Genomic DNA, 26507 nt, shown 5'->3' with positions numbered 1-26507 from the left:
TATGGAGCAAACCCATGATGTATCTTTTCCCATCAGTCTATTATATTCAATATTCACCTTTCTAGAGATACCAAATGCTAACAGATTTAGGGGCTGGCATCAAGGTGAAAAATGGCAAAAAATAAATAAACAGTCTACTGTTGGTTCCAAGACACAAGTTTTTTCTTATTTTCTCAGAGTGGAAAAAAAAATTATTCACACAATTGAGAAAGAGCAAAGGGACTCCTTGGTATTTTTTCTTTTTATTAGGTAAAATGTTCATGAAGCAACGCCTCCATGAATATGGAAATCAAAATTACCTTCAGAAGGAGGCATATAAAAAGATTCATTGCTAAACTAAAGATTACACATATCACCTGTTTTTTCCTTATGAATATCTTAGAATAGACTTTGGCAAATATTGACATGTTTACCTTCTTCGCAATTTTCTCCTTTGTATCCGGAGTTGCAAGCACAAGAGCCCATGATGCAAATCCCACGGCCCCCGCACTGCGGGTCGATGCACTGCGTCGTGGGCACATCGCATTCTGTGCCCTTCCAGCCGCTGAAACACAGGCAACGGCCCTTGGAGTACTGGCCGTTGCCACTACACAGCACCGGACAGGCTGCTGCGAAATAAAACATGGCAGGAGAATCATCAGCCGCGTTTCCCATCGAGATTCGCTCAAAGCAGCAGCATGTTGTTAGAACAAGAGGTACGCCATTTCTTCACCCCCCGCCCCCCCCACCTTCTTTCCTGTCTTGGGAGTTTCCTGAATGACTCGTGTTTCTACAGCTTATTTATCTTGGCTTAAGAAAAGAATCTACGTCGCATACCTCTTGAACAATCCGGACCCAGAAATCCTGGAAAACAATGGCAGGTTCCAGAAACGCACTCTCCATTTCCATGGCAATTTCTGGGACATTCCACCACAGACTCTGAAGAAAAGAAAAAGAAGTGATCCTTGCTGTGCACCCTGCCTCCTGTGCGAGGCAAACGGTGTCACTTTGATCATTTTAGCTACATCTTGAAGGAAGTATGGCTGGCTGGCTCCATAACCCCAGAAAGGATTCATTTATACCAGACTGTGTATGTGCTAGGTCGCTTCAGTCGTGTCTGACTCTTTGTGACCCCACGGACTGTAGCCTGCCAGGCTCCTCTGTCCATGGGATTCTCTAGGCAAGAGGACTGGAGTGGGTTGCTGTGGGGAAAGAGCACGTAGCCAAGATGGTGAAAGTCGAGCTCTCAGGCCCTCTCGCCCCGCATCCTGTAAAGAATGACTTTGTATGGTTATGTAATAGCTGAGATCACTTATAGCACTGAGCTTGCATATCACATTGCACCTGCTTGGCCATGGGCCACTTTGGTTCTGTAAATGTATACAAGCCCCACCTGAGAAACCCCTTTTGCTGCTGCATCAATCTGGAGAGAATAAACATGTCTGCAGTTCCTACAGCTCCTGGAGTTTTCTTCCAGCTTCCCTGCTCGTGCCTTACCTACCCTGGGTTCAGCGAACAGTGTGGGAAGTGAGACAGTTGCCATTTCCTACTCCAGGGGATCTTCCTGACCCAGGGACTGAACTTGAGTCTCCTCCACTGGTAGGCACATTCTTGACAACTAAGCCACCTGCGTCTCTGATGTCTCCTTCAGTGGCAGGCAAGTTATCACCAGCGCCACCTGGGAAGCCCCTAATACCAGATTATTCGAACAGTAAAGCAAAACACTGCTAATTTCAAACACAGGTGTTTTTAACTGTTTTTGTGATACACTCTCCTCCTCCAAGCTACTTTCGAATAACTCTTTCAGTGCTTCATGGTTTGTCATATATTCATAAACAAACAATTTAAAAAATAACTTCTCATAATTACTTCAGGCTCTAACATCCCAGGACTCACTCAGGACTGGGGAAGGTAATTTAGTTTCTATTTAACACAGCGTTGAGGCTGGACGCCTGGAAGTGATACCTGGAAGATGGTCCTTACCTATCACAATGGTGTTGAAGGACACCTGCTCTGCATTCTTCCCATCATTATAAAAAGCCAGATGCCAGATTCCGGAATCCAAGTACTGGATAAAGCCGGCCTCGTGGAGACTGACGGACCTCGCCTGCCGCCCAGCTCTTTCGGACTCCAGCAGGTTCCGCTGCTCTCTTGCGATCAACCTGCTGCCATCTAGGAGCTCCACAAAGTCATACTGAGGACGAGGACAAGGAAGACTGTTTAGCAGTCGGAAATACTGCAATGGCAGGAAAACGTTCCTGACGGACAGGTCTTCTAGGTATTGTATTTACAAGGGTGATGGAGATTACCGCCTGCATTCCGTTGTTCTGTTTAACATCACGGACCATTTCTTCCCTTAATTCTATTTAATTCTTCCGACTGATGAAAAGTTTGTGAGTGTAAGCTATAGAGAACAGACCTGGGGTTTGCCAAGGGGCAGGGTGGGGGAGGGATGGAGTGGGCGTTTGAGAGTGCCGGGTGCAAACCACTGTATGTAGGATGGATAAATAAGGTTTTACTGTACAGCACAGGGAAATATACTCACCGTCTCACAATAACATGGAAAAGAATGTATGTATAACTGAATCCTTTTGCTGTACAGCAGAAATTAATACAATGTTGTTTAATCAACTATACTTCAATAAACTATAAATTTTTTTTTTTTTTTACAAAATTTGTGAGTCTAGGCAATTTGGGGCTATGACCATAAACCTCCATCATTTTTACTTAGACATTAAATGATCTCTTAAGGTTTTCTCCTTATTAATACTTAAGTAGTAACCACTGCTACTGAATACTTATTCTGTGCCAGGATTATTTTTGATCATCATTAGCAACATTTCTAGGAAGATGTTATTGTTTACACTTTAAAGATGAGGGAAACTGAAACCCGAGATGCCTGAGCAGGGTCAGACAGCTGGTCAGTGGTGCAGGTGGTTTGTGAACTGCAGTGAGCTTTGCTCCAAAGCTTGGGCTGTTTCTACTACCTGACTCCACACCTCTCTGTGACCCTGATATGACCACTGCAAGCACCATGGAGAAAGCCAGCGTAGAGTTGTACTTAGTTGCAGTTAGATTAAAAACATATAATAAGATGCCTTTACATCTTTGATTGGCTCTTCTGTCCATGGAATTTTCCTGGCAAGAATACTGGAGTGGGTTGCCACTTCCTTTTCCAGAGGGGTTCTGAAAGGATGAGCCAATTATTATCATGAAGTCAATCATCATTAAACAATATTTATTCTAGTAAGATTAATCATGAACACTGGGCAGCTGGAAGAATTTAACCAGAGAATTCAAAGGTAATTTTTAAAAAATGTGATGTGGCTGGTAATAGTGGGATAATATTTTGTGGTCAGAGATAATTCAGCGAATTTGGAAGACACTGCAAAGACTTTTCCAACACAGTTTTAATAAACTTGTTCAACAATAGTTTCTTAAAAGTAATTATTCAGTGTCTATAGACTCTTACCCAGTTTCACTTTATTCCTGAGGTATGTACTGATGGTGAAAAGTACAGTACAGCGCTATCTATAGAAATCATTAATGTCAGAGCCCTGCACGTGTGAATCACTAATATTCTTTCTGATAGATTTCTTAAATGGAATTTCATCAGAGGTCTGTTTAAGGAAAACTTATTTATAATGAATCCCTTAATACAATCAAATTGGAAAAAAAAATCAGTTGTTGGGATTCAGAGAATCACAGTTTAATTCTTTGCCACTCTACATAGACCTTTTCCTGTTACTACTGGACAGAATTTAGAATATCTAATTCAGCTTCCAACATACTAAATATTAAATTTAAGTATAAAAGCATTTTTTGTTATTGTGCAGTCGAACTATACTATAATATCATTCAGCTGTGAGGAATGCAGAAAAAGCAATAATGTGATTAGCATTCAAACTTTTTTTTTTTAATATCTTACAAGGATGAAGATAATGACTGGTGTGGACACTTGAACTACAAAAATTTCACTGGAATTATATTCCAAAATTATCAGAGGAAATTAACTCAGCAGTTCTGAATGGTGCCTCTGTCTCAAATAATCCATTCATTTTCTTATCAGTTTTAAATAGTTGCATGAGCATGGCAAAAGGCCAGAAAAAGTTTCTTTTGATGGTCCCACTGCATATAAACATTTTTCTCCCCTAGCATAAACACAGTAACTGAAAAAGTGAAAAAGAGGAAATTTTGAATTTTGGTAGGTCTTTCAGGCCCTGTGAAGTGTCACCTTTTATCACAGAAATCATCATTTTGCATCACACTTTGAACAGTAAACTAAGGCTGGAGTGGTAGGCATGATGCTTGTGGTGAGGAGTAGCTGATTGTTGTGGAGTAAGTATCTACCCAGCTCTAGGCTCTTCCCTGGGGACGTTTCACACACAACTTCAGGAGGATATTCAAATACCTAAAGATAGGTTCCCTATTTAATACTACAGTCATTGCTACAAAAAAGAAGCAAGTTATATGGAATAGAAATTTAGTAACCTTTGTTCTTTGGGTGTACTGTAATGACTTAAGGGCAAACCTGAGTTTTGTTCTGTAATACCTATTCATAAGATTCTTATGGATTTTTTTGTGCAGCAAGTCTTAGAATCCTGTTATTTTTAGGACAAAATTCAGTCTCACCACATTGGGGGAGCGATCATGAGACAAAGCTTATACTGAAGGTATTTTGATGGTTCGTTACTGAACAGATTATCCTTATTCTTAACACAGTTCAGCTACTAAAATTATGAGAACTCAGAATCTATGAATACCTAAGTGTGCTCTCAACTTTTTGATGGTGGTTTAGTCTCACTGTAAACACAGAGGAGGAAGCGATTTTAGAGATCACCTGATTCAACTCATTCATTTTACAGACAGACAGTGAGTCACCAGGAAGTTAGATCTGTTCAAGGTCACAAGGTCAAAAAGTGGCGACCCAGGTTTCTGACTCCCATTCTAAAACAGCTTCATGCAAATGCACTCAAAGGATACAGTATGCTATTAACTGTATAAAGCGTTAAATTGCTTCCTTAGGCTTCTAACTGTCCAGGAGAATGAATCGGGCATCAGGGGGAAGAAAGTCAATTGATTCCTTGGCAACAGTCACACAGACAGTTTTATAACGGGTCACAAAGACTTTCAAAACTCAAGTGATTATTCTGAATGGTTGGCCAATTTTAATTATTTCGGGCTGATTTATTTAACGTTCCCCAGAAACAGAGAAATGTTCAATTTGGGCTGCTTCATAGCGTATTTCATGTTTAAACACTGAACTCGGAAACAGCTGTTTGCTCTGCTGATCCTGAATAAACCGGAGGCAGGAACTCTAATAACTGTGGAGCTTAAGAAAATGCATAACCTACTTAAACACATACATTGTGGTAGAAAAGAAAAGTGAATATCACGTATATTGTGTTTAAATACCAGAAGAATTATAAGAAAACCTGAACTACACCTTTTATTCCCTAGTCTTTTACGGTATATATAACTTGCAAAAAGTCAATTCTAAATCTTTAAATAAACCTTTAACGTGCTCAATGCATTAATTTTTTCCTTGAAATTAATCTTTGGAATTTACAGGTTACAAGCTTGCTATTGTTCTTAGAGGTATGTTTCTTGAGTTATAAAAATAATTTAATCACACATGATTCCAATGGAAAAAAGTTTTTTTTTTCTTTTTCTATTTCACTGGAATATTGTTTACTAAATGTAATCTATTTGCTATTACTGAAGTCATGGACAGCCACTTCTACTTAAGAAAAGGTTGTCATTACATCTTAGTTAGTATCACCTGTAACATGAACTACAGTCAGATGTAACTATAATCTAAAATTTATAATTGGACCCTACCTAGTACATAATAAGAGGTATTTTGATATGAGAGCATTAAAGGCATTAGTCTAACAATGTAGATATGGAAAATGTTAACTCAGAAAAATGAATACACGAAAGTATGGCATTCAAAAAATTCAGTTGTATGAATTATATATGTATATGAAACTTTTTTAATCCAGGACATTAGAGAAAGCATGTTCAAATTTTTCTTACTCATCTTTTTTTAAAAACTGTTTTTATTAGTATATGGGTCAATTTTTCTTATAGTTTATATTCTGAGATTATAGAAAAAGCATTTCTCAGAAATTTACATAATATAATGCATCTGGTCTTCATTTAATACATCAAATTAGTCAGCATGAAATTCCATGGGCAAATAACTGATTTTCAGGCATAACTTTAAGCTCATCTAATTGCCCATTTTAATTAACCATCTATCACATTTTTGGAATTCCTGTTTTTGGAAAAAGTCTAGGCTGCAGTTTTGTGGTAGGTAATTTACATAATTTCTGAGACGTAATGGAATATCTTTAAACCACAATTTCCAATTTACATTCCATGAGTCAGTACTGGATCATGAAAAGGTCTTTAGGATTATTAATCTGCGACAGTTGTGAAATGATTTTCATGAAAGCAAACTGACTTTAAAGTTCTTTGCACCTATAATATAGGAGTATTTGAATTGTTTTAAATAATGTGATCATCCTTGATGATCTATGAAAGCCCTTTTGCCTCTGTATTTTAGTGTTTATCATATATAGATGAGGAATTGTGGCTTAGTTGATAAAAGTTCATATTATATAATTGTTTATGGTCCCATAATTTCTTTACAAAGAGTAAATCTGACAAAGTAAAAACTATGTATTTTCAACAGAACGAACACATGTTTGGGATGAAAATGTCATGTATTTATTACATGAAAGTTGTGTGATCTTTGGAAATGATCACAGAATTGTTCTAAAACACTTGGAAAATCCATGATGTTTTACTGCCTAGATGATGTTCAATATTCATCAGGTTACTCACAAATTCTGTACATTTTAATCAATCAATAGTGATTAAAGTGAATCAGAAAGAAAGAGCTGTTCTTCATACTAATTCAAAAGTCTCAAGATAAGTGTCACCTACAGTCACAACTCTTCGCTGTAACACATCAATAAAAAAGTGGTCAAAGAGTTAAACCGGTGCACTTAAGAAATGGAATGACTTTAAAAATGCAAACTAGCGGTTTTCAATTTATTGGTAATAGAACCTACCTGAGTGTGGGAGGGTGGTAAGCCTTTTCGGCCATATACTCCAATCAAGGCATCTTTCTGAAGAGAGATGTTGAATTTAAGAAACTGTGGCTGATCTATAAAGAGTTGTGATCTCCAGAAGATACCGGGAGGAACCTCTTGAATTGCTCTTCGGCCAATATCAAGTTCTCCAGAATCTATGGTATTATTTTCCTGTGTAAATCCACCTAATTTTCCTGAATGTAAGAGATTCATTGAAAAAGAAGGGAAAATTAAAAAGAAACAGAACCAAAACTAAAACAGCCTTCTGACTTTCCAAAACTTTTTTTCACTGAAATGCTCAGAAATTTCATTTCCTTCTGATAAATGAAATGCTCTTCTTTATTTCTAATTTTCCCTTTAAAAGGTTTTTCTCTGTTAAGATATTCTTCAAGTAATCCTGATTTAGCACGTTCTTTAAGATATTTAAGTCAAAATCCTTTTACTTTCCCCCAAGGTACACCTATTACTGCAACTGTTTTCACACTTCCAGTCTTTCTTGATCATTTGAAACGTAATTATCTTACAAATTATATGTGGTGTTATTTCTTGGGAGAGATTAAGTCTGGTACTTATCAGTCATTCTAAACATACCATAACCCTGCGAAGTGTAAATTAAGGCAGAATGGATTATGAAGATTTCCAAATCAATCAAATTCAAAATTCAGATAACTGCAAGTAGTTGTAAATTATTTTAATGACAGAAGAGAGTCTTCTATCTACAAAGAACTCTTAATTTACCATTGAGTTCATTTTGGAGCATTTACTAGGGACACAGAATTGCAGGTATTAAGAAGAAACATAAACTAGAAAACAGATTCTTAGAGATTATGGACTTTGGCTTTGATGGCTTCTGTCATCAAGCAAGTAATTACCTGGTTGGAAAGACGACACCTACAAACTAATACATGACTATCTTAAGCAACGTATGGTTAAGGGTCAGAGCAAAGTGATATCACGGAAGGCTGGAGCTGGAAAGATGCCACAGAGGGGCAGGCACTGAGTTCGACTTCGTAGGACAAGTAGGATAAGGTTTCTGAGTAGAGGTAAACTTTGTAATTAAAAACATGCAATGGAACTGAACATGTGTTAGGACAATGGTAATCAGAGAGATCCATCTGGCTAGAAAAGAAGCCTAGAAAACTTGTCCTGGAGTCAGACAAACTGGAGTCTGAACCCTGACTCTACTGGCTAACTAGCTGTGTGACCTGAAGGTGTATACTAAGCTTCTGATTCTAAATCTCACCTGTAAAAGTAACCATGCAATCACAGGACTCCTCTAAGCTTTACATGAGGTATTCTATATAAAGCACTTGGCTCTCAGAAGATATCAAATGAATGGAAGACATCAATGGATTTGTCATGGGAGAAATAGAAAATAAAACTGGAAAAGCAAAAATGGTATCAGATGGTGGAGGCCCCTGAATGCCAGGTTAAAGAATTTGGTCTTCTCATATTCGTGGATTTTTTATTTTCAGTTCTATCTAACGGCATTATTACATCCCTTTTCCAGAAGTAGATATATATGTGTTTTGTGTGTGTGTGTGTGTGTCTGTGTGTGCAAGGAGATCAAACCAGTCAATCCTGAATATTCATTGGAAGGACCGATGCTGAAAATGAAGCTCCAATACTTTGGCCACATGATGTGAAGAGCTGACTCATTAGAAAAGGCTCTGATTCTGGGAAAGATCTGAAGGCAGGAGGAGAAGGGGACAGAGGATGAGATGGTTGGATGGCATCACTGACTCAAGGGACATGAGTTTGAGCAAGCTCTGGGAGATGGTGAGGGACAGGGAAGCCTGGTGTGCTGCAGTCCATGTGGTTGCAAAGAGTCAGACATGAGGGAGCGACTGAACAACAACAATGTGTGTGTGTATATATAAGCGTTGTGTTACTATGCATACAATTCATGGCACATTTTAAAAATAGACACTTGTAGAGCACAGGGAACTCTGCTCAATGTTATGTAGCAGCCTGGATGAAGGGGAGTTTGCGGAGAATGGATATATACATATCCCCCAAAAAAAGTATATATAAAAAAAAAGTCAGTATTTTCATGTCAAAAAATTTCAAAAAAACCCAGATACTTGAAATCAGAGAAGGCAATGGCACCCCACTCCAGTGCTCTTGCCTGAAGAATCCCATGGACGGGGGAGTCTGGTAGGCTGCAGTCCATGGGGTCACTAAGAGTTAGACACGACTGAGCGACTTGGAGAAGGAAATGGCAATCCATTCCAGTGTTCTTGCCTGGAGAATCGCAGGGACGGGGGAGCCTGGTGGGCTGCCGTCTATGGGGTCACACAGAGTCGGACACGACTGAAGTGACTTAGCAGCAGCAGCATGTACTTGAAATAGATTTAATATGGGTAAATTACACTTCAATGCCACAAAGGCAGATTTTTGTTCCTATGTCTTGTGTGTGTGTGTGTGTGTGTGTGTGTGTGTGTGTGTGTGTGCGTATGAGACCAGGAGAAACTGAATTCAAGATTAGTCATGAAGGCACCTTTCTACCACAAAAATTTTAGGTAGATATCCAGGTCATGGCCATTAGGGTCTAGAGTAACAACAAATTACACTTATGGACGAGTATGAAGTCTGAGGGAAAGTGTGTTACTAGTAAGTGCTGGGATTCTTTTCTACCTGGACTATTGCATCCTACAATGATACATGATCATCAGGTCAAAGGACAGCTACAGCTAAACAGAGATCCATGGAAGGTTTTGAAAAGGTGAAAGGTGACACAAAGTCATTATCTCAAGGCATTAAAGTGCAGTCATGTGGGAAGCCTAGAAGTGGAGAAATAATGAGAATACAGTTGTAATAACCCAGGTAGGTAGCAGGAGGGGGCTGTACAAGAAAGCTTAATAAAAAGTCATTATTAACAGTCTCACTTCCTCTCTTTTTTTTCCTGATGTCCACACTTATGGCAATTAACAGTCCTTCACCTGCCAGGTCTATTTTTGTTGAACTAATTTACCAATATAAAATGCTCTGGAAAATAAAAGTTCAAAATTGGGTTACAGTGATCACTGTAATTTTTCATGTATCAACTCACAGACTATCAACTGTGCATCACTTACTGAATTTTAAAATATTTATCTTATGCTATTAATATTCATTTTAGCAAAACTAGAATATATAGATAAAAGGATAAAAAATATAGCCCTACACCCAGAGATTATTTTTGCTTGCTAGCGAACCAAACATCCTTATTTATAGAAATTTTTAACTACCTGAGATCAATGTCTGCTTTTCATTTTGGAAGCTTTTGTACAAGAACCTACCTTTGTCATAAAATAGTTTTTACTGAAAAGATTAAGGGGGGGGGGAAGAGGGAATTAACCTTTAGTGAGAATCTGCAACATGCTAGGTGGTTTCATCTATATTATGTGTTTTAAATTTCAAAACAACTCTGTGAGATTGATACTATTTTGAGATGAGGAATTTAAGGCTCAGAGAAGTAAATTATAACCCAAAGGGAGGGTTGAGTCAAGGTTCAAATAGAAGTCTGCATAATTCCAAAACTATGTGTCTTATAGTATATAAGACTATATAACCCATGCTTTTTATTAAAAACAAATACTTATTTCAAGTTATTAGGTTTTAAATTTATCTGTCTATTCCATATAAAATCAGGTATGTTAGCCCACTAAAGACACCAGAGAAACTGCTTAGCTTTCAGTTTTAGGACATAAAATTGTACTTATTTTTATTGGGAGGGAATGATAGGCTTTGTGTGCCATGGTTACTATGACCTAATATTCTTCATATTATATGTGTTAATTGCTCAGTCATGTCTAACTCTTTGTGACCCTATGGACTGTAGCCTGCCAGCCTCCTCTGTCCTCTGTAAGTTTTCCAAAAATTAAGACAGTAATCCTTTTAAATATCTAGTATTAATGATAATACTACAATCTATTAAGTCCTTAAAGAGAAACATCACATACACCCACACACAGAATATAAATTTATGACTTTTTATCAACCTGAACACACATATTCACTTTTAATTTAGTCAACTTTTCTTCACTTCTAATGTGTTAAATACAACTTATTGTATACGTATTACATGCCAGACACTGTTCTAAGTTTTTGACATCTACTCTTTTATTCACTGTTGATAAAGTGAAAGTGAAGTCGCTCAGTCGTGTTCAACTCTTTGTGACCCCGTGGACTGTAGCCCACCAGGCTCCTCTGTCCATGGGATTTTCCAGGCAGGAATATTGGAGTGGGTTGCCACTCCCTTCTCCCAGGAATCTTCCAGACCTAGGGATTGAACCTGGGTCTCCTGCATTGGAGGAGGCATATTCTTTACCGCCTGAACCACCAGGGAAAATTCTTTGTATTAGAATTTATTATAAATTGCTAATAAGTTTTGGTTGATTTCTACATATACTATTTTTTAAAATACTGAGTAGAGTAGTAGTCCTTTATCCCACTAAGATCTGTTAGTACACATATTTATACATGAGATCATTCATATTTAGACTCATTCATTATGTTCATAGATTTCTAACTCTATTATTATACATTATTGCCATTAACAAGTTCTGTTGTTACTATCTGAAGCTTATGTGATTTAATCTGTCCTCTGGTCTCGACCTATCTACTGCTGCTAGAAATGGCTTGTAGATGTTCTAACAGTATACCCATGCTTTGAGAGCTGGTCAGCATTAGCTGGTGCTAATCCCAGAACTGTTTTCCAGAACATCATCTCTGCCCAAGGGCATTAGCTTTGGAAACAGTAACCAAGTTCTGATTTCTAGGGTTTCAGGTTTTGCTTTATTGCTTTCTCTATATCCTGATTTTGAGGTGTTAAAATCTTTCTCACTGCAATGATATGTGTACCCACTTCTGGGTGGAGAAATGTATCTACTTATACAGTTAGCCCCATAGTTAATTTAACAGGTGGCTCTTTTTCAGAAAGAAGGTTATTTTTAATTGTAATACAAAAGAACCAAGGTTGAGTGGATGTGCTTGAATGGGGGCAACAGTAGCTCTGATCACTGTTTCTTTTTTGTCTACCTGTAATGGAAAATCTTGCTAGAATCTCAGAGTTTCAGTGCCCTTGGAGGTTATTTGGTCCAGGATTCTTCAAACAAGAGTAGTTCATACCCCTATGGAACACGAGGAGTTTTCAATGTAGGAAAAAGGGGTACATTATTTTGTGCGAATTAATTTCTAAAACCTTAACAATTCCCATATTTAGACTGCCATTACAACAGACAGGCATACTTCTCACATATCCAGAATCTTTCTTTGATACACTCTCTTCGAACATAAAGTTTCCAGTGTGTCAAATAGGCAAAATTGAAAGTATTTTTGTTGATAAACATTCTTTAACCAAGACAGCATAAACCCAAGGAAGGGCTCTTTTGTTCTTCCTGCCATACATGTATTTCTAGCAAAGGCAAAATGCAATGAAGTTAAGAAATGGACTATTTAAGACTGCTGGCAGGTTTTAAAATCTGATGCATCAAGAGGGAGAGAGAAATCTTCGTTTTGTGCCCCTGTCACCCACTCATCCATTGTCTATGAATGCTTTTCATCTGCAGAAGAGTTTCATGATTGCAAAGAGAACTTCAATAAAGTAAGAAGTATTCAAGGCAATGATGCCTTATTTAATCCAATTGTCAAACTCCTGGCAAGGCTCTGAGTTTTATCCATCTCTCTACTGCCTGACTAGCATAGGAATTCTGAGCTGAGATGGTTGTGACAAAATTTATATTAATTTATTTGAACTGAAAAAAACAAGCCAGACTTTTTATGGAAGAAAGTTAAGTTTGATTTTATTGAAAACTAGCTCTACCAGTAAATTAAATAGTGAGTATTTCCCATATATTTGATTAGCTCATATTTGATGAGCTAATTAGTGATACTGATAGTGTATGATAAAAGCATTCAAAAGAAATTATAACAAAGGTAAATGGAAATGAACAATGGTTCCATTTTCCACTCCATTCTGTATATATCAGATAAAATAAAGTGCCACTAAGTAAAAGAATAAGAGATATAATTAGTGGTAAGCCTTGGTGAAGCCTTCTCTGGTGTACTCCAAGAAAATTGAGAAACTGGATTGATTTGGAAAACTGCGTAAAGAATCTTTTTGAAATCAGGTAGCTGCCAATTCTTTGCTTTCAATAAAACTGAAGAAGAAATGTGGTGGAATTGACACTTGTAGACCACTAAATCGGAGAAGGCGATGGCACTCCACTCCAGTACTCTTGCCTGGGAAATCCCATGGATGGCGGAGCCTGGTAGGCTGCAGGCCATGGGGTCGCTAAGGGTCGGACATGACTGAGCGACTTCCCTTTCACTTTTCACTTTCATGCATTGGAGAAGGAAATGGCAACCCACTCCAGTGTTCTTGCCTGGAGAATCCCAGGGACGGGGGAGCCTGGTGGGCTGCTGTCTATGGAGTTGCACAGAGTCGGACACGACTGAAGTGACTTAGCAGCTTAGCAGCAGACCACTAAATATACTTTTCGGAAATAGATCACTATGTGATTTTTTAACAAAGGACTAACAAGGACTTTGAATAATTGAATGAGACATCTTCCTAAAACTATTCTTCCATTTCCATCTGCTTATTTTGTAGGGAGAGTTCTTATGTTTATACTTATAAAAAAGGAAAAACAGGAATAGAATTGATATTGAAACTTGCTTTGCTCTTGTAATAAGTAATATTCATCAGTGAATACATAAACTGTCTGAAAAGTCTCCATCTCATTCAGAGAGGTATTTTCTAATACATTTTCACTTTTTATATTTAATAATTATCAAAATGCTTAACATTATGTATATAATAATTAGGTTAATTTCAGCCAAATATGTACAACTGATAAATGGAAACAAAATTCAGTATAGAATAAAACAGATTTTTAAAAAAACACTCAAGAGTACTATAGTTGCAGGAAATACAACTCAAATTAGTGTACATATTTTAGACACACAAGAACAAAATAGTTTTAAGATCACTGATCTAGCTTATCCTATGAAGTGTATTCATTTTTAAGTGCCTATCCATGTCTATCTGCTTTAAATTATTACACTATTTAGAATCTAGGATTTATTTTGAATTGAGATCTCAAAATGTCTCTTTCCTAAAAGGTAGATGCCGACCTGACCCTCTCACTATAATCAGTGATGCACAGAGAAAAGGACATCACAGATTTCTCTCTGCTTAAATCCATGGAACTGGCCGCTAATATAAGTACAACATTCCTGCTAAAAAGCCTCTATCTGAATGTCAGGAGACTAGAGTTTTGTGAAGGTGCTTTGTCTTTTTAAATTCTGCACTGTTGCTTTTCAAGTCATGGCCCTCCTCTCATTCGGCCAGGTCAAGCGTGGTCATTGCTGTTAGCATTTTCAAATGCTCTTTATTGATTGTAAACACACCTGGAAGTCAGCGTGCCATTGACACCGTTTGATAAACTTGTAAATACTTGGACAACCTTTTCCTCTGAAGCTCGTCAGTCCTCCCAGATAAAAGCCTGGAAACAGATGTCTTTCATCATGTCCTGAATTCCAGAAAACTTTGGCTTCAGAGGAAATGAAAGGAGGGCTGGTTTTAGTGCTCACCATCCTCCCTTACTGAGATCACTCCATCCTTAAGCCCCCAGAGTCTGAACCTGGGAACGATCACAGGAAATACTAAGGCGGTCTGTAGGTTTTACCAAGAGAAAAAGGAGGAAAGATGGAGGAAAAAAAACAGACAGGGCAACAGACTGCCCTGTAGTTATTCTAAACTCAAAGCATGTGGGTTAGGAATCAAACCAATTAAAGCCTTCACAGTTAGAGTGAGATGTACCACATCTTCAAACACAATAAAGTATCATCTTGAAGGTTTTTTTCCCCCCATCCTGTCCTGTTGTGCCTCAACGTGGGAGCCACGAGCTGTCTTTTCACCTGCTAACTGTGATTTTTCCTTTCATCAGAAAGTGTGTGTCACAACAGTCTTAATGTCTTAAAATACGGTTGTCAGAGTGTGAAAACATAAAGAGGCTGAGTGCACATAGCTATTGTTATTCCTCTCCTTCTTATGTGATTCCCAGTTTATATAGAAACACATCAGTAAAGTGGCATTTCTCAGATAACTCCACTAAATAAAGGACTTTGTACTCTGAGATATTTTATGAATAATAGTTTATAACCCCCAGATATCATAAGGACAAAACAGAGTAGTACTTAAAAATCCTATCGGTAATTTAGGGGGTTTGGTATCTGTTTGAGAATTACTCTATGACATCAGAAAACCACTCAGAGTTAAAAAATACTACTCTTTGGGGTCATAGATATTATGAGCTTGCTGCCTGCACATCATGTGAGTGAACTGGCCTATACTGATTAAAATGAAAAGCAGAAAATACATCCAACTCTGAAGGTCTAACAATTGTCAAGGAAGGTAAATGATAATAAATATCATCTTAGGTCCCACAGAGGCACTAATAATTAAGGCATCAGGAAGCAAGGTTGGGCATTTATAGACAATCAATAGCCCACCCTCCAATTCTATGACCTAACCTTGGATTTATACTCTGACTTTGAGATCTCTGAGAGAAAATATCTTTTTATAAACAACCACATGCCATAACTTAACATTATGTATACAGAGTGTTACATCACAAGCTAAGTGAATTAAAACTTTACCTTGCAAATGTAGTTTAATGGACAAAATCAATGTAGCATCTAATTAAGGAGCTATTATACAATGCAACAACATAAATACTATATGCAATATTGAAGAAAACTCAATACTCTTGAAGCACTGTTAGTCCCATTTCTTCAATTCATAGGCAATTTTTAACTTGCTCTAAAATCTAATTCTTTGAAATTGGCTTGTATTTGAGAAAATTCATACATGACAAACAATAATGTAAACTTTAAAAGCAATCTGAACCTTTTTTTGTTTAAAGAGGATGAATCACATAGTTTTCAATTTGTCCTCATACAAAAGGGGTTTTTAATTATTTGCTGCATGCAACATTATATTAGTTTCTGATGTATAACGACTTGATAACTATATATATTGTAAAACAATTACCACAATATGTCTAACATAGATAGTCACAACTTTTTCTGTATGTGATGAGAATATTTAAGATCTACTTTTTCACAACTTTCAAATATATGAGACAAGTGGAGGAAGGGAAGGTAGCCATCCATCTGGGGACTGACCCCAGAGACTGTCTCTGCCCTGTCTCACTTCCCACAGAGGTTAGGGGGTAACGCCTGGGCACAACGTCCCATGAGCCCCTCTGTGCCTGCTTGTGTGAATATACACACTATGCCTCCATCGCTGAGTCGGTCAGTTCCTGGCAGGGCCCCTACTCAACAGCACTGTGTGGGATGGGGCAGGAGGGCTGGGCTAAGGAGACCCTGAGAAGGAAGCCCCAGCTATGGGACTGCAGGAAGGAGAGAGTGGGGGCCCCCCACCTCATCCTCATGGTGACTAACTAAAGTCACCGTGTTGTATATTATATCCCATGACTTATGTATTTTAAAACTGGAAGTTTCTATAAAAGAGTTTTTTTTTACTTGGAGAAGTCATTTGCCAGAGTTACACTAACCAAAACTGATGGCCTTCATTTTGTCTTATATTAATGTGCTATGCTCAGACACTCAGTCATGTCCGACTCTGTGTGACCCCATGGACTGTAGCCCGCCAGGCTTCTCTGTCCATGGGATTCTCCAGGCAAGAATACTGGAGTGGGTTGCCATTTCCTTCTCCAGGGGATCTTCCTGATCCAAGGATCAAATTTGCATCTCCTGCATTGGCAGGCAGATTCTTTACTGCCAAGCCACTGGGGGAAGCCCAATAAAACGTTAGGATGTATAAACAAATAAACAAAATGTGTACAATAAGCATTTTTCTTATTCTTACATTTCTTATGTAGGGTCTGTAAAAAGTACCCTACATGTGTGGTTAACAAGTGCTATTTGATCATTCACAGGAACCATCCACTTTAACAGACAGTCTAAATTTCAATCTATATAAACCCAAAATAAATACTTTTAATTTCTGTATAGTTACTGGATCTGTTCATATGTGTGTTATCAGTGCATTAAAGATTAAACAGTTGTTTAAAGTAATTATATTTCACTTAATTGAAACTTCCCACCAACAGTTTTAATTAGGCCAGCTTTTCTTCACTCCTCTAATCCACTGTGTGCTAATTTCCACTGTCACTGCCATCAACCATTAGATTATAGTTTATTTGAAATATATAGCACTTGGTATCAAACACTCTGCACAGGGGCAGCGGTGGTGGTATTATTATTACTGTGAAAATCGAACATTTAGAAATGTCTTCTAAAATCCCTCAGCCTCCCCAAGAAAGAAGAGGGCTGAATATACAGCACTTGGTATTAAATACTCTATACAGGGGCAGGAGTGGTGGTATTTACCATTACTGTGAAAATCTAACATCTTCTAAAATCCATCAGCCTTCCTAAGAAGGAAGAGGGGGTCATGAAGTATTATTATTAAAACAGAAGATGGAAAAGCAAAGAACAAAAAAATATGGTAAAAGCACTAGTCACAGCCAGTGGGTACATGTAAAGTAGCAGCATATATAAAATACAAATAAATATACTATATAGATATATAATAGTTTCTTTTCAGTCTTGCAAAGAAATCAGCCAAGGAGGATGAAAATAACTGATGCCAAAGCAGAAGAAAAATATTCTAGATTAGAAACAAAGAGGAAGGAGAGCCAGGGAAATGCTGAAAGGCAAAGAGCCTGTTTCTCATGTGATGGAAAAAGGTGTCTTTATCCAGTTGCTTTGAGATATAAAGTACTATGACATTTTGCAAAAAGTCAGAGAATGCCAAATGCCAAACATAAATACAAGCATGTACACACATATAATAAAAATAGGTACATCATATAAATATACTTACACATGTACGTATTTTTCTGGGTGTTTATATTGAAAAAAATGAAATACAGCATTCTCTAACCTCTTAAATACCAATTTTTAAACTCGGAACCAATTGATTTGAAAGCCTGTTAGCTTAAAGTGTAAACTTTTGAAAATTTAGAGAAAGGGCAAGCTGAGGAAAGGTCAATAAACGATAATCCTTTAATGTGTTTTGTATGTAAAACCTTCTAAAACAAAATGAAGATAGTATTCCAACTTCCCATACTAGCTGAATGAAGAAAGCTAAATAAACCCAAGATAATATAAGAGATGATACACTGAATTAGAATCTATTTACAGACTAAAAATAAAACAAAATGCACACTTTTGAAGGAAAGGCAGAAAAGCCTAGCCATTGACTCAGAAGGCAGAACACTGTATTATTCCTATGATAAAAATGTGAATGTTCAGTGCTTCAAGTAACTGAATGAAAGCCACTCATTCAAAGATAATATTTGTAATTCTAGAACCTCTTCCTTCTCCCATACACAATTGGCTCTAACATGGGTAAAAATAAATTTATGGAAAAGAAATGTTAAAAGAAAAACACAGGACACGTGATTATTTCTCTTACCATTGTCGCCAGAAGGTAACGATACAGTGTTTGTTGGCATGGTATCAGAATTCACTTTTCCATTCTCAAATGTGTCATTTTCGGTCTGCTGTAACTGCCAATTGAGGCCAAAGAGATGCATTGCTGGGGGTAAAAAACACACGGTGTTTAAAGGTCTGCTGCTTCTAGCTACAACAGCAAATGGTACATCTGTTCATAACAAGAGTCACATGTAAAGTTAGACTGTCCATACTCTGAGTAACAAGAGTCACATGTAAAGTGAAAATTTCCATGTTCTGAAATGCCAAGGATTCATCGCCTAATAAAAATAAGAAAACAGTTCCTCACACAAAGGCAATTCAGGCAGCAGTGCAAGGCAACACAGCAGCACTTTAATAAAGATTTGATATTACTCAGCTAATGAGCACCGGGAAACTCTTAGAATGAATCACTCTGTGCTCTGCTTTGTTCCAATTCTACCACTCACCATCATCTAAGTGAGTTGCAGGACAGGACCACAGGCTTCTTGCACATGTGCAATACTTGGTTGTAACGTTTATAGGTTCTTAAGAGCTGGCGATGGACGGGGAGGCCTGGTGTGCTGCAGTCCACGGGGTCGCAAAGAGTCGGACATGACTGAGCGAATGAACTGAACTGAATTGAAGAGACATGGCGCTCTTCACTTGGACTAAGGTAACAGGTGGTCTCACAGATCAATATGGTGCATGAAATGGTCAACATGGATTCAGATGTACAACATACAGTAATATTTGAATATTCTTAATTTAAGATGAATAATCTTCAAATCTTTGACTTATAATTCAGCACTAGCACAGATCAAGCAACATGCATATGTATCAGATTCAGCTCAATTCAGTTCAGTCACTCAATCTTGTCTGACTCTTTGCAATCCCATGGACTGCAGCACGCCAGGCCTCCCTGTCCATCACCAACTCCCAGAGTTTACTCAAACTCATGTCCATCGAGTCGGTGATGCCATCCAACCATCTCATTCTCTGTCATCCCCTTCTCCTCCTGCCTCCAATCTTTCCCAGCATCAGGGTCTTTTCCAAAGTGTTAGGTAACTTCACATAAAGTTTTTGATGTAGGATTGGTAATCTTATAAATTTATGTATAAATTCATACATAAATTTTATATGTTTACTAATTTTCTTTATGTAAAAATCTTAGCAAATAGCTAACTAGAAGACCAAGTAATTAGAAAGAGAAAGGTAATATAATTTATTATTTTACATATTTTTATTTTATTCTTTAAAAATATTTAGAATAATACTCACTGTCACATTAACCATTAACACTGAATGTTCATTTGTGCTCCATAAAATAGAGTTTAGGAATTAATCCTGAAGGAAGGCTAAATATCCATGGGGAAATCTGGTGACTATCATATTACTATGTCATGAAGGAGAATTTTTCAACATTATTTGACAGTATATATTCATTATACATATTGGAATTTACCAAAGAGAGATGTAAGAGTTTAGAAAGTACTGTTAGAGACAGTGTGATAACGACTACTGTTAAAAAGCCCTTATTAAATATTGAATATATATGAACAAAACTAGGCTGTTACAGTGCAAAGAGCAATTAGTTAGACGTGGGTTCAATGTCAGTCTAGAATTTGTTGTTGTTTAGTCACTAAGTTGTGTCTGACTCTTTTGCGACCCCATGGGCTGTAGCCCATCAGGCGCCTCTGTCCATGGGATTTCCCAGCAAGAATCCTGGAGTAGGTTGCCATTTCCTTCTCCAAGGGATCTTTCTGACCCAGGGATCCAACCTGTGTCTCTTGTGTCTCCTGTATTGGCAGGCAGACTTTTTAGCACCAGGGGAGCCCAATCTAGAATTTAATTTTGGACAAATGATGTAATATTAAACATTAGGTTTACTTACAAAATGAGGCTGGTTAAACCAACCTTAAATGACGTGAATTTTCTAGACCACGTATATGAAGAATGTGTGTGTGTTAGTCACTTAGTCGTGTCCAACTCTTGTGACCCCATGGACTGTAGCCCTCCAGGCTCCTCTGTCCATGGGATTCTCCAGGTAAGAGTACTGGAGTGGGTTGCCATGCCCTTCTCCAGGAATTTTCTAGACCATATATATGAAGGATAGCTGGCACCTACTGGGGCAGCCCATAGTATGTAGCTCTTTCATTTACTTATTCTGTACTCCAGGATATTGAACCATTTGTAGTCACCTGACCAGACCACAGAGTCTCAATAAACATCCCCCTCAGCCCCCACATCTGCAGTGCTCTCTACCCACTGCAAAATACCTATTCTTCCCTCTGATGGTTGGTGTCAGCTTCTTGGGGAGACCTCCCTGACTGAGTGAAGTATCTCCCAAGATTGTCTCAGATCATTCACCTATCTCACTTGCCTCATACACTGTCTGCTACTGACCACATCTCAGTAAGCATCTGTCAAAGAAATAAACTCTATTTTCTGAGGTTTTAAAATCTCAGACAACACTTTTGTGGACACAAGTATAGCAATTTAAGGCAAAATTAATAAATACCAAATAAAAATATAAATGGCTAAGAATGGAGTGTTACATTATTAATGATGAATTAATGATTGGTCTTAGCATAATGCTATAGGAAAACTATAATAGCTGAATGAAAGTCCATTAGCACCGTATATAATTGATCAATTTTTTAAAAAAAGATTCAACAGTTTGGGGACATTCTATTCCAGTCTCGCATTGTTTTGTTAACAATTTCTTATATAAAAATCATCCTTTAGTAAAGAAACACACCAAACATAGACAGGAACATAGCCACATCCACCCTGGACAATTTGTAACAAACATATAGGCTCATACTCCCTGTTTAAATTATAGTTTTTTGATGTTCTCAGGATTTGGACTTAAGCCTAACCCTAACCCTGTTATACAGAGTGAAATAAGCCAGAAAGAAAAACACCAATACAGTATACTAACGCATATATATGGAATTTAGAAAGATGGTAACGACAACCCTGTATGCGAGACAGCAAAAGAGACACAGATGTATAGAACAGTCTTTTGGACTCTGTGGGAGAGGGAGGGGGGGGATGATTTGGGAGAATGGCATTAAAACATGTATAATAACATATAAGAAACGAATCGCCAGTCCAGGTTCGATACAAGATACAGGAAGCTTGGGGCTGGTGCACTGGGATGACCCAGAGGGATGGTATGGGGAGGGAGGTGGGACGGGGGTTCAGGATGGGGAACACGTGTATACCCGTGGCGGATGCATGTTGATGTATGGCAAAACCAATACAATATTGTAAAGTAAAATAAATAAATAAATAAATACAATAAATAAATAATAAATAAATTATAGTTTTTCAGCAATTTCCTTTAAAGACTAATTTTTTCAAGGATTAAGATACAGGTTTACAATTCTCCAATATACAAACTGTCAATTCATAAAGAAGTATAATTTCATGTCATTTTGCATTAAAGTATGTAGTTTTTGAGTGGCAAAATATCAGAAGCTTTCTCAACATTTATCACTTCATACATTTTTCAAGGTTTCAGATAGTTCCGCAACGTGTGAATAAAATGCTGTAGTTCTGAGTACAGTAAAAGTTTTGACAGACATACTCTGGCTTAGCAATAATATTTCAAAAGAGCCATAGTTTTTACACAAAATAATGTATCATCATTGTGAGCTTTTATGTAACATAAAAAGCCTTCTTGAATGATAGATTTGCTTATATTACTGGTTTTAAGACTCTGAAGAAGAGGAACAGTCCCTGGGTCATGCACAGATATCAAAAGTTAAAAAGCAGGGTTTTGTTTGTGTTTGGAGAACTATTTTACTTTTTGCCAGATGGGCCAGAGCTTTATTACATATATTCTTTATTATAGAAAATCTCAGTAAAATGGGATTTTGGTTCTACTTAAGATGTCATATAATGAGAAACATACCAAATGGTACTGTATCTTGTTAAACTCTGCTTTGAAAACAGATACCAAACGGTTGTTTGGTCTTAGGACGTTATGTACTTTGAAAATGTTGGTGTTTGGTATTGAGTGAAGTTCTCGACATTGATGTGTAATGAAAGATTTTTATGCAAATATAGAGATTGATTCCAAAGTTAATGAGAGACAGAGACACATAGAGAGAGGGACAGAGAGAGAGATACAAAGAGAGTGAGAAAAAGGAGGCAACAAACTCAAAGTCAGAATGCTACTGAAATTACTGAGCACTGGTGTAAGCAGCTATCTTGGCAGACAAATAAAGCAAGAATTAGAGAAATAAAATACATCTATAAAGAAAGGAGAATGATCCTAATTCTTTAATGCCCAGGCTGGAAAGCAGAGTTGATCCCACAAGAAGGCAATTGCTGCCACTCTTCATGATGTTGTGATGGGTCCTGGTTTGCCCAGGACCTGACGGAGGGCATGGGAAGAGTGCCAGAGAAGAGACTGGCAGCTCTGTGCTCCGCAGGGCCCTTGACCCCTGGGTGGACAGCTTAGCTAATGAGGACGGCTTAGGTGAGGTGGCACAGACTGGCAGCAGTACCAGGCATTCTCTCAGCCGCAGACAGGGCCCTCTGCGTTGGTGTGGGAACTGCAATATTTTTTAAAAATAAAATGTTCACTGAACACTTAACTATGTGTCAAGTGTTGTGCTTGTGCTTCAGCTTATCATCTCATTTAATCTTCCCAAAGACTCCATTAGGTAGTTACTGGTTTTTTTTTTTAATTATAAATCTGTGAAAACTGAGACTTTCTGAGTGTAAGGTTTTAAACGAGTAAGTTGTGGACCGTGACCTCAGACCCAGACCTTCTGATGATAAAGGGCACACACACCACCTATAACCTACCCGAGGGCGGGGTGTGAAAACCCACACAGAGGGGAGCTGAGTGTAACTTCTGTGAGGGTCGTAGGCTAGAGACATGATTCTGCACTACATCTAGGAAACTGAAGGCAGAGACAGAGTTTGGAGAGGAGGGAAGGGAAAAACAGTAACTGGTAACACTTGTGTACTCCAGGCACCGTCCTGCCACACAAATACTTTTCCATCGCAGTATATTGTTGCAAAAGGAAAGCTCTACAGTAATGTTATGGCGGTGATTAAATTAATAACAGGCTGTTTTAACTCCAAGAGTCTTAAAAACAATTTAAAAAATATGCAAGTAAACAGCGGTGTGTGTTTTAAAGTTATATATAGATATAATCAGTTCAGTGTGTTTTTTTGCATTTTAGAATACTTTGATATATATTATCTCCTAATAAATGTAGTGTGTGACAGGATCATTACCCCTGATGTAGGAGGATGTAACACAGGCAGAGAGGGGTCAGTGATTTACCCAGTTAGTGCATGAAGAGAACTCAGGATGTGTATCTCTGTGTGTATCTGTGTGTGTGTGTGTCTCTCTCTGTCTCTCATTAACTTTGGGCTCAGTCTCTGTATTTGCCTAGAGATCTTAAGTTACACATATTAAGTGTCAAGAGCTTCACTCAACACCAAACACCATTTTCAAAGTACATAACAGACCTCCTGATGCTACTTCAGGATTCCTTTTTCTGCACTGTGCTGTTTTCCTACTTATCTGAATCAAAACTGAGCATTCGCCTCAAAGGAATTACAAAAAGTCTTAACACAAATTGTTAATTCATCTCTCTTTTGAGGAGCAGACATACTCAGAAGTTGTCCATTTCTTAAAATTAAGTTGTAAATACAAGATGTTTACCAACTATAAATAGTTGTATTTTTGCAAGATCATTTAAAGGTTGCTTGTTGGGAATTAGAATATATTTTCTCCTTATTAAAAAATCTTAGATACAGTGGGTAAGTCCCCATAGATGTACAAAACTCTGCCTGCATATCCAATAGAAACATGTATACACACAGCACCAAAAGGCATGAACAAGAATGTTCACGGAAATATTTGTTACAGCCCCAAACTGGAAAGAACTCAGATGTCTGCCTGCAGCAGGATGGATAAAAAAATTATAGGATTGTCATACAATGGAATTCCACACAGCAATGTGAATGAGTGAGCCACCTCCAGATGCCACAATATGGAAAACCTTCACAAATACAATACTGAGCAAGGGAACCCATTCACAAAAGACATGAATACTGTGGTAAGTCCATGTGCATAACATTCAAAGCAGGTGAAAGTCCCCGGAGTGACTCTCTGCAGGGAGAAGCGGGGAGGTGATGACTGGGAGAGCCCATGGGGGCTTCTGGAGAGCGGGTAATACTCTATTTTTCTGCCTGGGAAGTGGTTCCACTGGGTCATTCACTTAGGTTCTGTATACTTTTCTAACTACATACTAAACTTAAATACTTTATTTAAAGTAGTCCATCTGACACAGGGCATAGCTAAAGAATGTCTGTTTTACCTTTCCTGAACCTTTGTCGCAGGTGCTTTTCTCTGCAAAGCTCCCAGGCCTTCCTGCCCATAAGGCTGCGGGTGAGACAATGAGGACAGCCTGTTATAGCAACACCACCCCGACCCCCGGCCCCGCTGAGATAAACAGAATAAATGCACACACAGGGCAAAGACCCAGTGTAGAAGGATGGTAAGCGACTCCATCCGGTAAGAGGAAAACGGGAGTGAGACAATAGTCAAGAGACAGAAGAAACCCACATGTCCACTGATGAATGGATAAAGAGAATGTCATATACATATGTTGTTGTTTAGTTGCTAAGTCATATCTGACTCTTTGTGACTCCACGGACTGTAGCTTTCCAGGCTCCTCTGTCCATGGGATTTCCCAGGCAAGAATACTGGAGTGGGTTGCCAATCCAGGGATTAAACTTGTGTCTCCTGCATTGGCAGGTAGGTTATTTATACTACTGAGCCACAAGAGAAGCCCATTATATATATACACAGGACAAATACTGCTTGATTTCACTTATATGGGCATCTAAAATAGACCCAAAGGAGCAGACAGTTGAATGGTGCTAAGGGCTGGACTGGGGGGATACGGGGAGTTGTTTAGCGAATAGAGAGTTTCTATTTTGCAAGATGAGAAAGTTCTAGAGCTCTGTTGCATAACAAGGTGAACACAACACAGATCCCATGAGCTGGCCAGATTTGCCTGTCTACCGTAGTATCCTTAATTATTCTACTTCCATGACATTGTTCCTTATAATTCCTGGTTTCTGGGTTGCCTTCCCCAAACTCTACCTGATGAAATCTCACCAACACCCTAACATCTGGTCCACATAACATTTCTTCATGAAGTCTTCCTAGAAGACTTCATGAAGTCTATACTGCCATCAGTTCAGTTCAGTTCTCTTCAGTTCAGTCGCTCAGTCGTGTCCGACTCTTTGCAACCCCATGAATCACAGCACGCCAGGCCTCCCTGTCCATCACCAACTCCCGGAGCCTACCCAAACTCAGGTCCATTGAGTAGGTGATGCCATCCAGCCATCTCATCCTCTGTCATCCCCTTCTCCTCCTGCCCTCAATCCCTCCCAGCATCAGAGTCTTTTCCAATGAGTCAACTCTTCGCATGAGGTGGCCAAAGTATTGGAGTTTCAGCTTTAGCATCAGTCTTTCAAATGAACACCCAGGACTGATCTCCTTTAGAATGGACTGGTTGGATCTCCTTGCAATTCAAGGGACTCTCAAGAATCTTCTCCAACACCACAGTTCAAAAGCATCAATTCTTCCACGCTCAGCTTTCTTCACAGTCCAACTCTCATATCCATACATGACCACTGGAAAAACCATAGCCTTGACTAGACGGACCTTTGTTGGCAAAGTAATGTCTCTGCTTTTGAATATGCTATCTAGGTTGGTCATAACTTTCCTTCTCAGGAGTAAACATCTTTTAATTTCCTGGCTGCAACCACCATCTGCAGGGATTTTGGAGTCCAAAAAAATAAAGTCTGCCACTGTTTCCACTGTTTCCCTATCTATTTGCCATGAAGTGATGGGACTGGATGCCATGATCTTAGTTTTCTGAATGTTGA

At 38.3% G+C, this 26507-nt stretch overlaps 1 protein-coding gene across 1 annotated transcript in view; it reads right to left on the bottom strand.

Moving 5' to 3' along the window:
• The window catches only part of TENM3 (teneurin transmembrane protein 3), a 588433-nt gene that overhangs the window by 119052 nt on the left and 442874 nt on the right, over positions 1-26507 (bottom strand). Inside the window, exons 6-10 of the mRNA XM_010835814.1 lie at positions 18577-18699; positions 7062-7276; positions 1963-2173; positions 817-918; positions 414-608 (exon numbers count right to left, since the gene is read on the bottom strand). Of these exons, the coding sequence (XP_010834116.1) occupies positions 414-608; positions 817-918; positions 1963-2173; positions 7062-7276; positions 18577-18699 (846 nt within the window). The remainder of the gene's footprint in view (positions 1-413; positions 609-816; positions 919-1962; positions 2174-7061; positions 7277-18576; positions 18700-26507) is intronic.

Source organism: Bison bison, unplaced genomic scaffold (genome assembly GCF_000754665.1).
Source record: "Bison bison bison isolate TAMUID 2011002044 unplaced genomic scaffold, Bison_UMD1.0 scf7180017864050, whole genome shotgun sequence".
Taxonomy (NCBI): domain Eukaryota; kingdom Metazoa; phylum Chordata; class Mammalia; order Artiodactyla; family Bovidae; genus Bison; species Bison bison.
This window is presented reverse-complemented; position numbering and strand designations above follow the sequence as displayed.